The sequence below is a fragment of the Ostrinia nubilalis genome, chromosome 28, assembly GCF_963855985.1.
Source record: "Ostrinia nubilalis chromosome 28, ilOstNubi1.1, whole genome shotgun sequence".
Classification (NCBI taxonomy): Eukaryota; Metazoa; Arthropoda; class Insecta; order Lepidoptera; family Crambidae; genus Ostrinia; species Ostrinia nubilalis.
The window spans coordinates 4,670,216-4,682,837 of NC_087115.1; the positions used below are offsets into that span (position 1 = coordinate 4,670,216).

General features: G+C 36.0%; 2 protein-coding genes across 2 annotated transcripts in view; one reads left to right on the top strand and one right to left on the bottom strand.

The window, feature by feature from the left end:
- Window positions 1-547, top strand: part of LOC135085310 (cytoplasmic FMR1-interacting protein) — a 46,855-nt gene extending 46,308 nt beyond the window's left edge. The window contains exon 27 of the mRNA XM_063980099.1: window positions 96-547. Within this exon, the coding sequence (XP_063836169.1) occupies window positions 96-257 (162 nt within the window). The 3' untranslated portion in view covers window positions 258-547. The remainder of the gene's footprint in view (window positions 1-95) is intronic.
- Window positions 548-4,718: 4,171 nt separating this feature from the next.
- Window positions 4,719-12,622, bottom strand: part of LOC135085311 (segmentation protein cap'n'collar-like) — a 121,394-nt gene continuing 113,490 nt past the window's right edge. Inside the window, exons 17-23 of the mRNA XM_063980100.1 lie at window positions 11,712-11,809; window positions 10,832-10,952; window positions 10,342-10,434; window positions 9,725-9,855; window positions 9,101-9,274; window positions 8,418-8,523; window positions 4,719-7,806 (exon numbers count right to left, since the gene is read on the bottom strand). Coding sequence (XP_063836170.1) covers window positions 7,745-7,806; window positions 8,418-8,523; window positions 9,101-9,274; window positions 9,725-9,855; window positions 10,342-10,434; window positions 10,832-10,952; window positions 11,712-11,809 — 785 coding nt within the window. The 3' untranslated portion in view covers window positions 4,719-7,744. The remainder of the gene's footprint in view (window positions 7,807-8,417; window positions 8,524-9,100; window positions 9,275-9,724; window positions 9,856-10,341; window positions 10,435-10,831; window positions 10,953-11,711; window positions 11,810-12,622) is intronic.

Sequence of the window (12,622 nt, forward strand, 5' to 3'; positions counted from 1 at the left end):
ACAAGTACTGTACAAGCACCCTGGAATGGGCCTAAGTACTCAATAAATGATTTGATTTGAAACAAACAGTTATACCAAAATTTATATCCCTACAGCCCCTCAAAAGAATGGTGGACCGCATCCGTCGTTTCCAAGTGCTCAACTCGCAGATCTTCAGCGTGCTAGCTAGACATATATCCGCTGACGACGAGCGAGCGGGCGTCGAACACGTGCGGTGTTTCCCGCCTCCGTCCGCCCCTCAACATCATATGAATTAGGGGGGATGTGGGTGAGTATTAGGGGGATGAACTACTGTAGAATGGGGTGAAAATTTAACTATTTTAATCTCGTAGACAACTAGAGATAATATTATTAAATACTTCCCAATCTCTTCCGCGCCGCAGCACCATATGAATTAGGGGGATGTGGGTGAGTATTAGGGGGAAGAAAAATAAAAGATGCGAGAGAAAGGAAGAAATATAGAAATTATAGATAAGTGCGTAAAAAATAAAATTATTTACTTTATGCCGAATATGTGCTATGCTACCTTACCGCGCCGCAGCATCATATGAATAAAGGGGAGTGGGATGAATATAGTTAGGGGGATGAACAACTAGAATGTGATGAAAATAAAATGTAATTTTATGCGTATGCGTGAAAAATTAGAACATTGTTACTTATGATCATAAGAAGGCAAGAAGTGGAGAGATGAATATACAAATTGGGATAAAATTTTAAAGATGCGCAACGGTAAAGCCAAAACTCGTGAAAATTTTAAACATTTAAGACTTAATGTCGAACACGTGCGGTGCTTCCCGCCACCTTCTGCCCCTCAACATCACATGAATTAGGGGGGACGAAGTGAGTATAGTTAGGGGGATGAACTACTGTAGAATGGGATGAAAATTTAACTGTTTAATGCCCGTTTTCACCATCAATCCCTAATTTTTAAGTGACCCCTATGGTAACAATTAACAAGAATTAATGGTGAAAACGGGCATTAATCTCGTAGAATTGGGGGGGAGTGGGGTGAGTATTAGGGGGAAGAAAAATAAAAGATGCGAGATGGAGGAAGAAACAGGAATTATGGAGATAAGTACGTAAAATATTAAAATATTTACTTTATGCCGAATATGTACTATGCTACCTTACCGCGCCGCAGCTCCACATTAATTAGGGGGGACGAAGTGAATATAGTTAGGGGGATGAATTACTGTAGAATAGGGTGAAAATTTAACTGTTTAAATCTCGTAGACAACTAGAGATATTATTATTAAATACTTCCCAATCCCTCTGCGCCGCAGCACCATATAAATTAGGGGGGAGATGAGGTGAGTATAGTTAGGGGGATGAACAACTAGAATGTGATGAAAATAAAATGTAATTTTATGCGTATGCGTGAAAAATTAGAACATTGTTACTTATGATCATAAGAAGGCAAGAAGTGGAGAGATGAATATACAAATTGGGATACAATTTTTAAGATGCGCAACGGTAAAGTCAATGGCGTGAAAAATAAAATTTTCCGCACCTCAGCACCATATGAATTGGGGGGTGTAGTAAGTATAGTTAGGGGGATGAAAGTGTAGAATGGGATGAATTATAATATTGAGAACTGTAGAGATAATATTATTATTAAAAAATGCTTCCCACTCCCCTCCGCCCCTAAAAATCGCAAGAACTAGGGGGATGTCGGATGAGTATAGTTAGGGGGTTGAAAGAGTGTAGAATGTTATGAATTATTATTATTTAGAACTGTAGCGATAATATTAAGGCTGGTTTTAGAGTCACGCTGACGCACGCTGACCGTCAGCGCTGACAGCCGAAATGTATGAAGCGTCGGCGCCGAGCGGTCAGCGTCACTCAGGAACGTTCCCTTCAATTACATACATATAGATCAGTCAGCGCCGACGATCAGCGAACGGTCAGCGCGATTCTAAAACCAGCCTAAATGTTTTCTACTCCGCGCCTCAGCACTACCTATATGAATTAGGGGAGTATAGATATTGGAGTAAAAATTCATATTATTTAAAAAATTCAATCTATTCATACAACTATAATATGTGCGATAGCGATTCAGGCAAATATGAACGTGGGATGAACAAAAAGGGGATGAAAACTGATAATAAAATGACTTGTTAGTACTCTTTGGGAAAACATTAAGGATGTGTATGGTTTCATAAAAAAAATTGTGCTATGAAATTGTAATTAATTTAAATATAGCAATAAGTATTATATTAATGCAATATTTGGATACTTACTATGAATGTAATATCAATAAAGGTTCCTTGTCAGGACTATGGAACCCTAATAATACCTAGAAAGCTACTCAAAATTAAGTTACAATGTTTTTTCTTATTTGTAATAGGCATTTTGATACTTTTGTAACCTGTCAGAAAACAAATAGAAGTAGGTAGAGGTTTGTAAGGAATTATTATGAAATAAATGAAGTAATTTATTATGGTAGGATGGTTGTCATTTAGAGCGCATTCACATTTAGGCGGCTTTAGCAGCGCGACAAACGCGCGACAGACGCCCTGCCGATAATTTCATTCATACTATGTGACAGCGGATGATGCCTTCACATTATAAAAACGCCGCTGTCGCGCTTCTGTCGCCCCTAATGTGAAGGCAGTCTTAAGATTTTGGTTAAAGTAAATATGTCACAAGTCTTTTTCAAGCTTAAGACTTCCAATTAGACTAAAATTGACACTTAGAATGTAATAACTTTAAAATTCTTCCACACATTCTACTAATCATTTTATTGCTAAGCTTTAAAAAATTATACACTCCATATAAATTTTAGGGTAAGTTTATGTAAAGGTGGTCACTCACTAAGAGCATTCGCGTGTAATGTATCAATGCCAGAGAATAGAACGCAAACGTTTAGAGTTTTGAGTTTTATAAGTTTCTTAAAATTTAATTGAATGTTAATTGCACAATTATAGTATGTTATTATAAGTACAGTTTTATGAATCTTGTGCTCACTTCTATCTATTGGTGGTTACAATTTGTATGAAGAAGTAAATTTTGTTTTTGATTTTCGTGTTTTAATAGGATCATAAAAATACCTGTTTGTATTATTATTATAAAGAGCTGTGGTTTTCTGATTAAAGAAAAATAAAATAAAATAAAATAAATCGTTCAAATAGAACTTTATAAACTTCTTATTTAAAAATAAAAAAACTAATTAAAATCTATTTAATTGTTACATTACACGCGAGTGCACTTGGTAAGTGACCACCTTATTGTATAAGATTAATAATGAGGTCATACTTGTATTATTTATAAAAATATGCATACTGTATAACTGCCAAGTAGAATAAGATTGTATGGGATTATGTATGAAATGTGTAGTTGCTTTTTTTTAAATAAATAACTTTTATTCGATTATGATTTTTCTATTAATTTTTTCTCCTCCTACTATTTTTTTTTTACCTAAGAAAATACCAAGTTGGTACCTAGTTCTAATACACTCAAGAACGGCTGATTCGATTTGGCTGATTTTGGTTTTGAAATTTTTGTCGTAGATCAAGGAATAAAATGGTGAGAAAAAGGTTCGTTAAAAAGAAAAATATTAAGGCGGTACATAGTTCTCCTGGTCAGCTAGTATACAATAAATATAGGAGGAATTTGCAAACAGTTGCAAATTTTTTAGGAGCGACTTAGAATCAGTAACTTAATCGGGTAAGGTTTACCCACGAATTAAACTTTAATTTACTCGAAAATTACAACTATTAAAAATAATTACGATAAAGTTATAGAGCTTATTAAAAAAAATGGCAACTGTTTGCAATTTCACCCTGTATAAAATAATAATTATAAGTTGAATAAACTTACCTTTCTCTTCTTCTCCGAGGGTATGGCCTGCAGCAGCATAACTCCTCACGATCGAACACTACACCAAACCACAGTACACTACGCTATGGTTTTTATTGGCAGTCAAGCTGTGGATCCTGGCTACACAGGAGTTGCAGCGGTGGAAACGAGAGGCGGGAATAGTCCCTTTATAACCCAGTCGAGTTAACTGCGCACCTGGCGGCCGTGACGTCACATCTCCGCTCTGGTACGGACGGGGCGACCGCGGGTGAGTGCGAGGGAGAGTCGCATTCCAGCGAGGTACGAAGTTTCTCGATCGGATTACGGGACTATTCCCACCGCTGCAACTCCTGTGTAGCCAGGATCTACAGCTTGACCGCCAATAACCCAACCAGTGAAGGCCAAGTTCTCGATCGGGTTGTACATTATTACACACTGCACTGCACACTTATCAGCACCGATGTGCTCAGTCCGACGGCTAGACAATGACTGACTCGATACGGAGTGCCTAAGCAAAGTGGCATGGTGGGGGTACCACGTGGTTGGTTTCGTCGTTTAATGACTTAATTTATAGAAATGAGTATTTAGTAAAGAATAAACATTAATCATATTTTTATTTATTATGTTTTTTTTTAACTATAATTACAATTAACTAGTACAATTACCTAGTTTAAAAAAATACAATAAAAAAGATACCATGGCTTCCAGAACTAAAGTAAAAATCTTAACACAAAAAATATTTTTAAGACGTTGCAAGAAGTCATTCACTGGTACTTTGCAAATACTGATTTATTTTTCTTTTTTTTTAATATAGATATATTCTTATTAGTGCGTATTTAAATTTATTTTTTCTACTAATATCACTTACAAGAGTAACAGGGTTTCTTCATACCTTTTTCGAGAGAAAATAAAAACGAATATTTCAGTTTTCGCATAATTTTTTTATTAAGTCTTACAAGTATGTTATCTAGCCTAAGAAGTAACCTTCACAGGTGAAATAATATGTAATAATATATTACATTGCCGGACTATGTGGTAAACGATATAAATCTACGAGCGCGAAATACATAAGTAAAACGACACTTCAAACACTCTGTATATAACTTTTTTTTCAATCCTAAATCACAGTATTTTTATACTGTATAGATTTAAAAGTCATATACATGAGACCCGTTTCACAAAACGATACTCAAGTACGAATCTTAACTCAAGAATGTATTTATTTGTGAGTCAATTCTTCAAATTGAAATCCATGCTTGAGTCGTTTTAAAACACGGGCTTATTTGTGATAAAAGTTTTTTAATAAAGTAGAAAATGTACTGCTTTGTTCCACTTTACAACTTACAACTTAATAAGAAGGTGAGTGAAGGTGTATTCACATCTGTATGAGTTCACAATGTCAGCCCTCGTAGCATTGTGAATATACCTTTAAATCGATGTAGAAAGAATCATTGATAGGCGATTTATTGAGATCAAACATTCAAAAAGGAAGAAAATAAAAATATTTATTTAGTACCAAGTAAAAAGAACTAAATTCTGAGTTTTAGTAGCATTATTTTCAAATTTTATAGATTTTTAGAAAGGACATGAGTTTACTATTGCTACTTTAAATCCATCAGTAGTAGTTTTAGTAGTATTGTCGAATTATTTATTATTTCAAATTTTTGTGCACCAGTTGGCGCCGCTGGCGAGTAAATTCGATGGGGGCGACAACTGGGCGCAAACTCTTTAGTACTTTTATATTTCCGTATAAATTGATTTAGCATAATTACAATTTGGATCAACCTATCAATGTTCTTGTGCAAATTAAATTGTACTACTTATTTTGCAAACAAAGACTATTTCGCCGGCAAAATACGCCACAGCCTTCCACCAACTCGATATACAAAGAACTTAAGTTGAAATGCATACCCGTCCCTACTTAATAATAAATATAAACATTTCGTATTTTTTACTTCATTTATTTAATCGCCGTAAAAAGCTGTCATACTATTTCGTTTAAAAAACATATGCACCACATTTATAAATATTTATTAATCTTATCTTACAAGCATTTTTTTAAAGACAACAAACAGGGTTAAATAAAAAAGAGAACTAAATACAGTTTGTGTATATTTTTTTACAAATTGTTGTCTTTGAAAAAGATTTAATCTGCAAACTTACATTTAAACTTACAGATCTAAACGTAGCATATATCTAAAAGACCAGTTCAGAAAAAAATAAAAAACGCTGGTCCTTTAAAAGTTACTACATCCGATTAAAAATATTTTTATTCAATCTACAATACAACTAAGAAAACTGAAAGATTGGTTCAAAGAGTGCTTCTTGAATATCAATATGCGACAACTGGGCAATTTATTTTTTATATGGGCTGAAAAACCCAAGTACAACCATAAATCACTAATTTGAAAGCAAATGTTTACTTTAAAAGTAATTAGTGATTTTAAAGCAAACAAAAAATGAATAAATCGATTGTATTAACAGGTTTTAATAGGCCAAAATAAACGAAATTAGAGATGTGCCTCAGAATTGATTAATTTATATGACAAATTACCCAATTGTTAATTCATTGTATAAGAACTAATCATAAGAAATATTGCAACATTGCTTTGTATATTGCATATTGATAAATAAGATGGACAAAAACGAAAATTTTTGCTATTGGAATAGACAATGTATATTTTTATAATCGCTGCGAATACTACTTTTGTACTTCCATCCAAATATGTATGATTTGAATTTGTGAATGTATTCGAAACACGATAACAACCTTAATAATATACATAAATAAACAACCTTATAAACAAAAAAGTGAAAAAATATATTACAAAAAAGTGTTAAAGTACAGATTAAAATTACTTATTGCAACAGTTTGATGTCGCAGACATCATTTTATTAATCCTATGTATTTTTTTATTTTGTTTTTATTTTCAGTCGTTTCTGGCATACATATAGTTGCAAAGCACACACGACAAATATAACACTGCGTTTGGTAACATATTATATTGAAAAATATACTTTTAAAACATTATGCAAAGTTACATTTGCCGAAAAATATTTATGCCAAAAGTTTGTAAACGTATACTAATTCTTGTAGTCGGGCAAGACAGAATGCAAAACACACAATTCCATTCTAATATTTATGTATGTTTTTAATATTTATATGTCATTGTTGAGTGCTTGGTAGTAATTTAATCAATGTGACAAGATCGCGTAATTTTTATGTGAATTTAGAAAGTGCAAACATTATGTCAAACTGTTTTTGACATAATGATACTTGGCATGGGACTTTTCTTCAACATGATGATATAATTATTATTTTAAAACATACATAGATATGGTTAAACATAAAAAAATCCTATTCAGCCACTAATCAAAAATGGAATATTTTTGTTTATCACATTTTTTTCAAAATTTTAAGGTGACGTAAGACAAAATGATACATACAATATTTTTATTCGATATATTATCATTTTAACTGTACATTTCGCTGACAAATAAGGCGCTATAAGACAGAACACATTACAAATATTGGTCTCAAAACGAACTATGCAAGATATGTTTATGTAAAGTAACAATTCCGAATCACAAAGAATACCAACATATTTGTAGAATGAAGGTGGTGACATAATTAAATAACCATCAAATATGTGTTTTTATAAATCTAATTAACTCACAAATCTCAGAATACATTTTTTTTATTTTCAAAACGTGTTGATTTTGTTAAAAAAATATCGTATAATTTGTTTAAAATTTGATATCAGTATACATTATACACGGTGCAAGAAACTTTTTAATTTCGCATAATTTTTAGAGATTTGACATAATTTTTTAGGGTTTGACATAATTTTGTGACCGAAAAAGCTGCTCGGAAGTAGATTTATGAATTTGATCAAATAATTGCGTGATACATCTTGCGTTACCACCTTAGCGTTTGTGTCGGGTGTCACTGTTCGTAGTTCTTCGGTTTTCGGTCCATATCGTCGTCAGAGCGGTTCATTGGGTGATCTGTAATTGAGAAATGAACATTGTTGTATTACTATAGGCTGATAATAATAAAAATGAAGTATCCAGTATAAGTATTGATTGAAAAAGAGATTGACAAAGTTGAGGTGACTGAGTTTGTTCCGCCACTTCTTCTCAACACCAGCCCATATGTTGTCCCGAAGTGGTGGTAGGGCAAGCTATATTTGGGACGTGTATAAGTGCCTTGGAAAGGGCCTATGTACTGAATAAAGTATTTGAATAAGTTTTTCATTTGTGCTTCGCTTCGCTCCTATTGGCTGTAGGGTGATGTTTACACCTATAGCCTTCCACGATAAATGGAGTATAGACTATCGCATACATTTTGCTAAGTTTCGGCGTTTTCAGTGAAGGAATTCTTCGAAACAACAACTGTCACATTTTGCAACTCCAGGCGGTTGTAGTTCCTGGGATTAACACGTTCAACCAAACAAACAAAGTCTTCGGTTTTAAAGATTTTATTCTGTGTACCCTCTCTCTGATGTTTTGCTGTGCCCTTGCAGGGCGTCACATGTATACCTACCTCTATTTTTGCAACAACATATAAATTGTAATGTGACATGCAATAAACGTTTTGAATTTGAATTTGAACAAACCTGGGTGTTGCGGCATCTTGGGCACCAGCACGACGTTGCCATCAGCCGCCTGCTGCAGCGAGAACTGCTGCGAGGATAGCGGACGGCCTTCAGGGTCGCGCAGGTTCTGGGGACAATAATAATAAGTGAGTCAGCCGTCAATACCGGAGAAATTGTCTCCAAGGCTTAATAAAATGTTATCAATCCGATCTCATAACTTCAGATCATCGGGAGTGCTGTTTTTTGTCAACGATACTCTTTTATGAGGCTTAATGTCAAAGCAGACTTAACAACTTGGAATGGAATCAGCACTGTATCGCCTGAAATACGTGACTAGACTGCTATACTGACCCCCTCCTAGCTAGATTGTCCACCTTATGATATATGATCATCCCCTTGAACTAGACTGCTTCCCCCTTTTTGAGCTAGACTGTCCCCGTTTCTTGAGCTAGGCTGTCCCTCCTTTTGAGTTAGACGTTCCCCCTTTGAGCTAGACTTTCCCCCTTTGAGCTAGATTGTCCCCTCCCTTCTTTAGCTAGATTGTCCCCATATCTCACCTGGAAAACGTGCCGGTACAGCGCTGCGAATCGCTCCTTCACGCGCTGCCTTTCAGCGGTCAGCTGATGGTGGTCGCGCTGCGTATTTACGGCGTCTTAGCTCCCAAACGAATGGCCCGATTTTGATGCGATTTTATCATTTCTTACCTGGAAAACATGCCGGTACAGCGCTGCGAACCGTTCCTTGACGCGCTGCCTTTCAGCGGTCAGCTGGTGGTGGTCACGCTGCGTGCGCTGCTTGCGGTCGCGGACTGTGCGCACTTCGTCTGCGAGAGAGGTGATCTGGTCGAGTTTGCGCTTGCGGCAGTTTTGGGCAGCCACCTGGAAAAAATATATTTGAGCCAGGGAATTGGTAGATGACACAAGTGAAAAGAACACTTCAATCTACCGCTAAACATCGAATGGGAAAAGTTTTAAAACAGGAGTAGTTACTCAGTAGAGCTAGAAATATAGAGTTGCTGTACAAAATATCAACATGCATGTCATATTAAGTATTAAGACCAAAGGCTCGGTATTGTGCTACTTATTAACTTGTAAGCAAAATAAAAATTATATTATAAAGAGGAAATATTTGCATTTTTGTATGATTTTAACGAATAAACTCAAAAACTACTGGACCTATTTGAAAAATTATTTCAATATAAGAATTTTTTTATTGCATTTTTTTAATTAAATATAATTTTTAAAACTTTTGTCAAATATCTTTAATCTTTATCTACCCGCGCGTAACTAATAAAAAATAATTAACAATTTTCACTCTTCAAATCTCACCTTATTCTTGCCTCGCCTCCTTATGTCCCTTATAAGGGACAGCTGGGCCTCGCTCAGATCGTGCTTCGAGAGACGCTCGTTGAACTCATCCATCGGCAAATTGATGATGTCGTGCACTTCCAGCGGTATGCCTGCGTGCAGAAGGGAGGCTTTACACTGGTTTTTCTTTACTTGTACTATATATAGGACAAACGTATACAGTTTAGAGGGTAGCCGGACTTTTGTTCACCAGTTGGCGCCTTTGCCGAGGTGGTTGGTGGAGGCGCCAATTGGTGAATAAGTGGCTAATGTTGGTCTTAATTTAGTAAATGCCATTTATTTCAATTAGCGGACTTGTGAATTACTTGTTCACGAGTTGGCGCCCTTATTGAGTTTGGGAATGTCTTTCGATAGAGGCGCCAATTGGTGAATGAAAATAACTGAGACTTCCAAGTAACATAAAAATATTTGGATAAATTGAGTTATCATACAACATCTGTTTAGCCCATAAATGTTATAAATTTTTGAGAATGAAATCCATAAATTTTTGGACATTCGTCAACAATTTTTACCCACATTTTATACAAATAAATTTTGATTTGAATAATAAAATTGTAAGTTGTAAAATGTGAACTCACCCAAAGCCTTAGCCCTCTTCTCGTCTCGGGTGAGGTGTCCGCTGGCGGCCGACGAGCCTCCGTCCGACATGCTGCCATCGGTCAGGCGGCGGACTGGACGACAAAAATAAATCTTCATAACAAACACATAAGCTCGCTTTTAATTTAAAAGAAAGAAGAAATGTTTATTCATTATCATCGACAATACACTAACCCCCTTACTAATAAAAAGTTACACAGTTGTTGATCAATGTTTTAAAATGACATTTCCATACTAAACGTCACTTTAAAACACTGTGTTCAACGAGCGTGTAAGTTTTATTAGTAAGGGGGTAATTTGCTAACAATCGCGTAGATTTCGCGCGTCTCAAATAAGTTTGGGAACCAATGCCCTACAGCCAATGGGGGCGGAGCAGTAAAGAAAAATGTTGCAAAAACGGGAAATATTATTTAAACTATTTTCACGCGTACGAAGTCGCGGGCACAGCTAGTTATTAATATTGTTTCTCACCTCTCTTGTCCCTAGTGTGCGCGGGCCGGGCTTGATGCGGCGCGGGCGGCGCGCTGTAGGTGTGGTTGTGACGCACGCGCTCCGCACCGTACGGGAAACGAGCCGGGCTGGCTAGACCGTTCTGGAACAAACGTGTTCTTATTAATACTGTTTAAGTTTTTTTACTGCTGTTTTTCTTAAATATTTGTGAATTTGTAAGTACTATTTTAATTGTCAATCAAATAACTTATAAAAAATTCTAAAATTTCGTCAGAGGAAGCCAGTCAGTTACAAGTTGGCGCCACTATCGAGTAAAGTCTGGTTACTCGCCAATGGTGCCAACTGGTTAACACAAGCGGTCGGACTGCCGCAATTGTTCTCAACAGTTGGCGTCACTGTCACTTTGTTTTTTATTATCTGCAGTAGCGCGTAACTGGAATGCGGCGAACTATGTAGTAATCGTTCACAATAATAATTCATTTATTTTTGCAAATAGGCTTTTAGAAAGCACTTTTACACGTCCCAATATTAACCCTACCACTGCTTCGGGACAATAAATGGGCCAGTGCTGAGAAGAAGCAGCGCAAGAAACTCAGTCACTATTAAAAATCTTAGTGATGTTGGCGCCACTGTCGAATTAGGCCCTGTCACTCAAAAATGGCATCAACTGTTGCGCCCTGAAGTGGTCAACACATAAAATTATTACGCACCAGTTGGCGCCATTATCGAGTAAAGTTTACGTCAGTGACACATTGTTCAAACTCTGAGACGTGTAAAGGGCCTACATAGGACGAGTTGGCGCCGCTGTCGAGTAAGGACTTATCACTCGATAGTGGCGCCAACTGGTGAACCTTACTCGGCAGTGGCGCCAACTGATAAACCTTCGTTAAAAGATATTTACCTGCAGTAGCGCGTGGCTCGAGTGAGGCGCATTGAGGTCTAGCGCGGGTTGTAGCGCCACCGGCGGCGCTATTTGTGCGCGCGCGCCGAACTCTACGCCTGTAGTGGAACAAATAATTAAAAATACTAAAGGAATCGCACATAATTAATTCGTCTTTACATCTGAGTATGGGTATATTAACTATCCAAGTTTTTAAGGAGAGCATTTTTTGCCCTGTTTTTGTTAGTAGGAATTTTAAAAAATCTTGCAAACGGTTTTTTTTAAAGAATCCCGTTAACTCCTCGTGGTAAGCTAATTATGCTTGTGTTACGAGTGGGCTCACCACAATAGTCGAGCGGCGGCGGGGTTCAAACCCGTGTTCCTCGGAAGTCGAGTCAGCCAGTCCGACCTCTACACCATTTGCTATCGAGGTTTCAAAAAAGTTTTGACAGTTCTTATAAAGGATGCCAATTGATTGGTGACAAATCATATAAAACAATGTCGCTTTCCGCTGTCTGTCCCTATGTATGCTTAGATCTTTAGAACTACGCAACGGATTTTGATGCGTTTCTTTTAATAGATAGAGTGACTCAAGAGGAAGGTTTATTTTATTTTTATTTTATTTTATTTTATTAGGGATAACAAACAATTGTACAAACGGTTTTACAAAAAGTCTTACAGATATTATATCTTAAATAAATGCACAACCAGCACCGTTATCCACGAAAATAACAAATAAAACAGCTACTAAGGTCGCACACGTTTGAAGAAATTATTTAATTTTAAGTTTATGACAATAAATTCCATGTAAATTTTAAGTTTGGTAAGTTAAAATTGACAAATTCTAAGACAAAAGATAGGAAACAGGTAATACGGTTACCAATTATTTAAGTTGGCTTAGTGCAGTTATACATTACATATTATATGTCTAC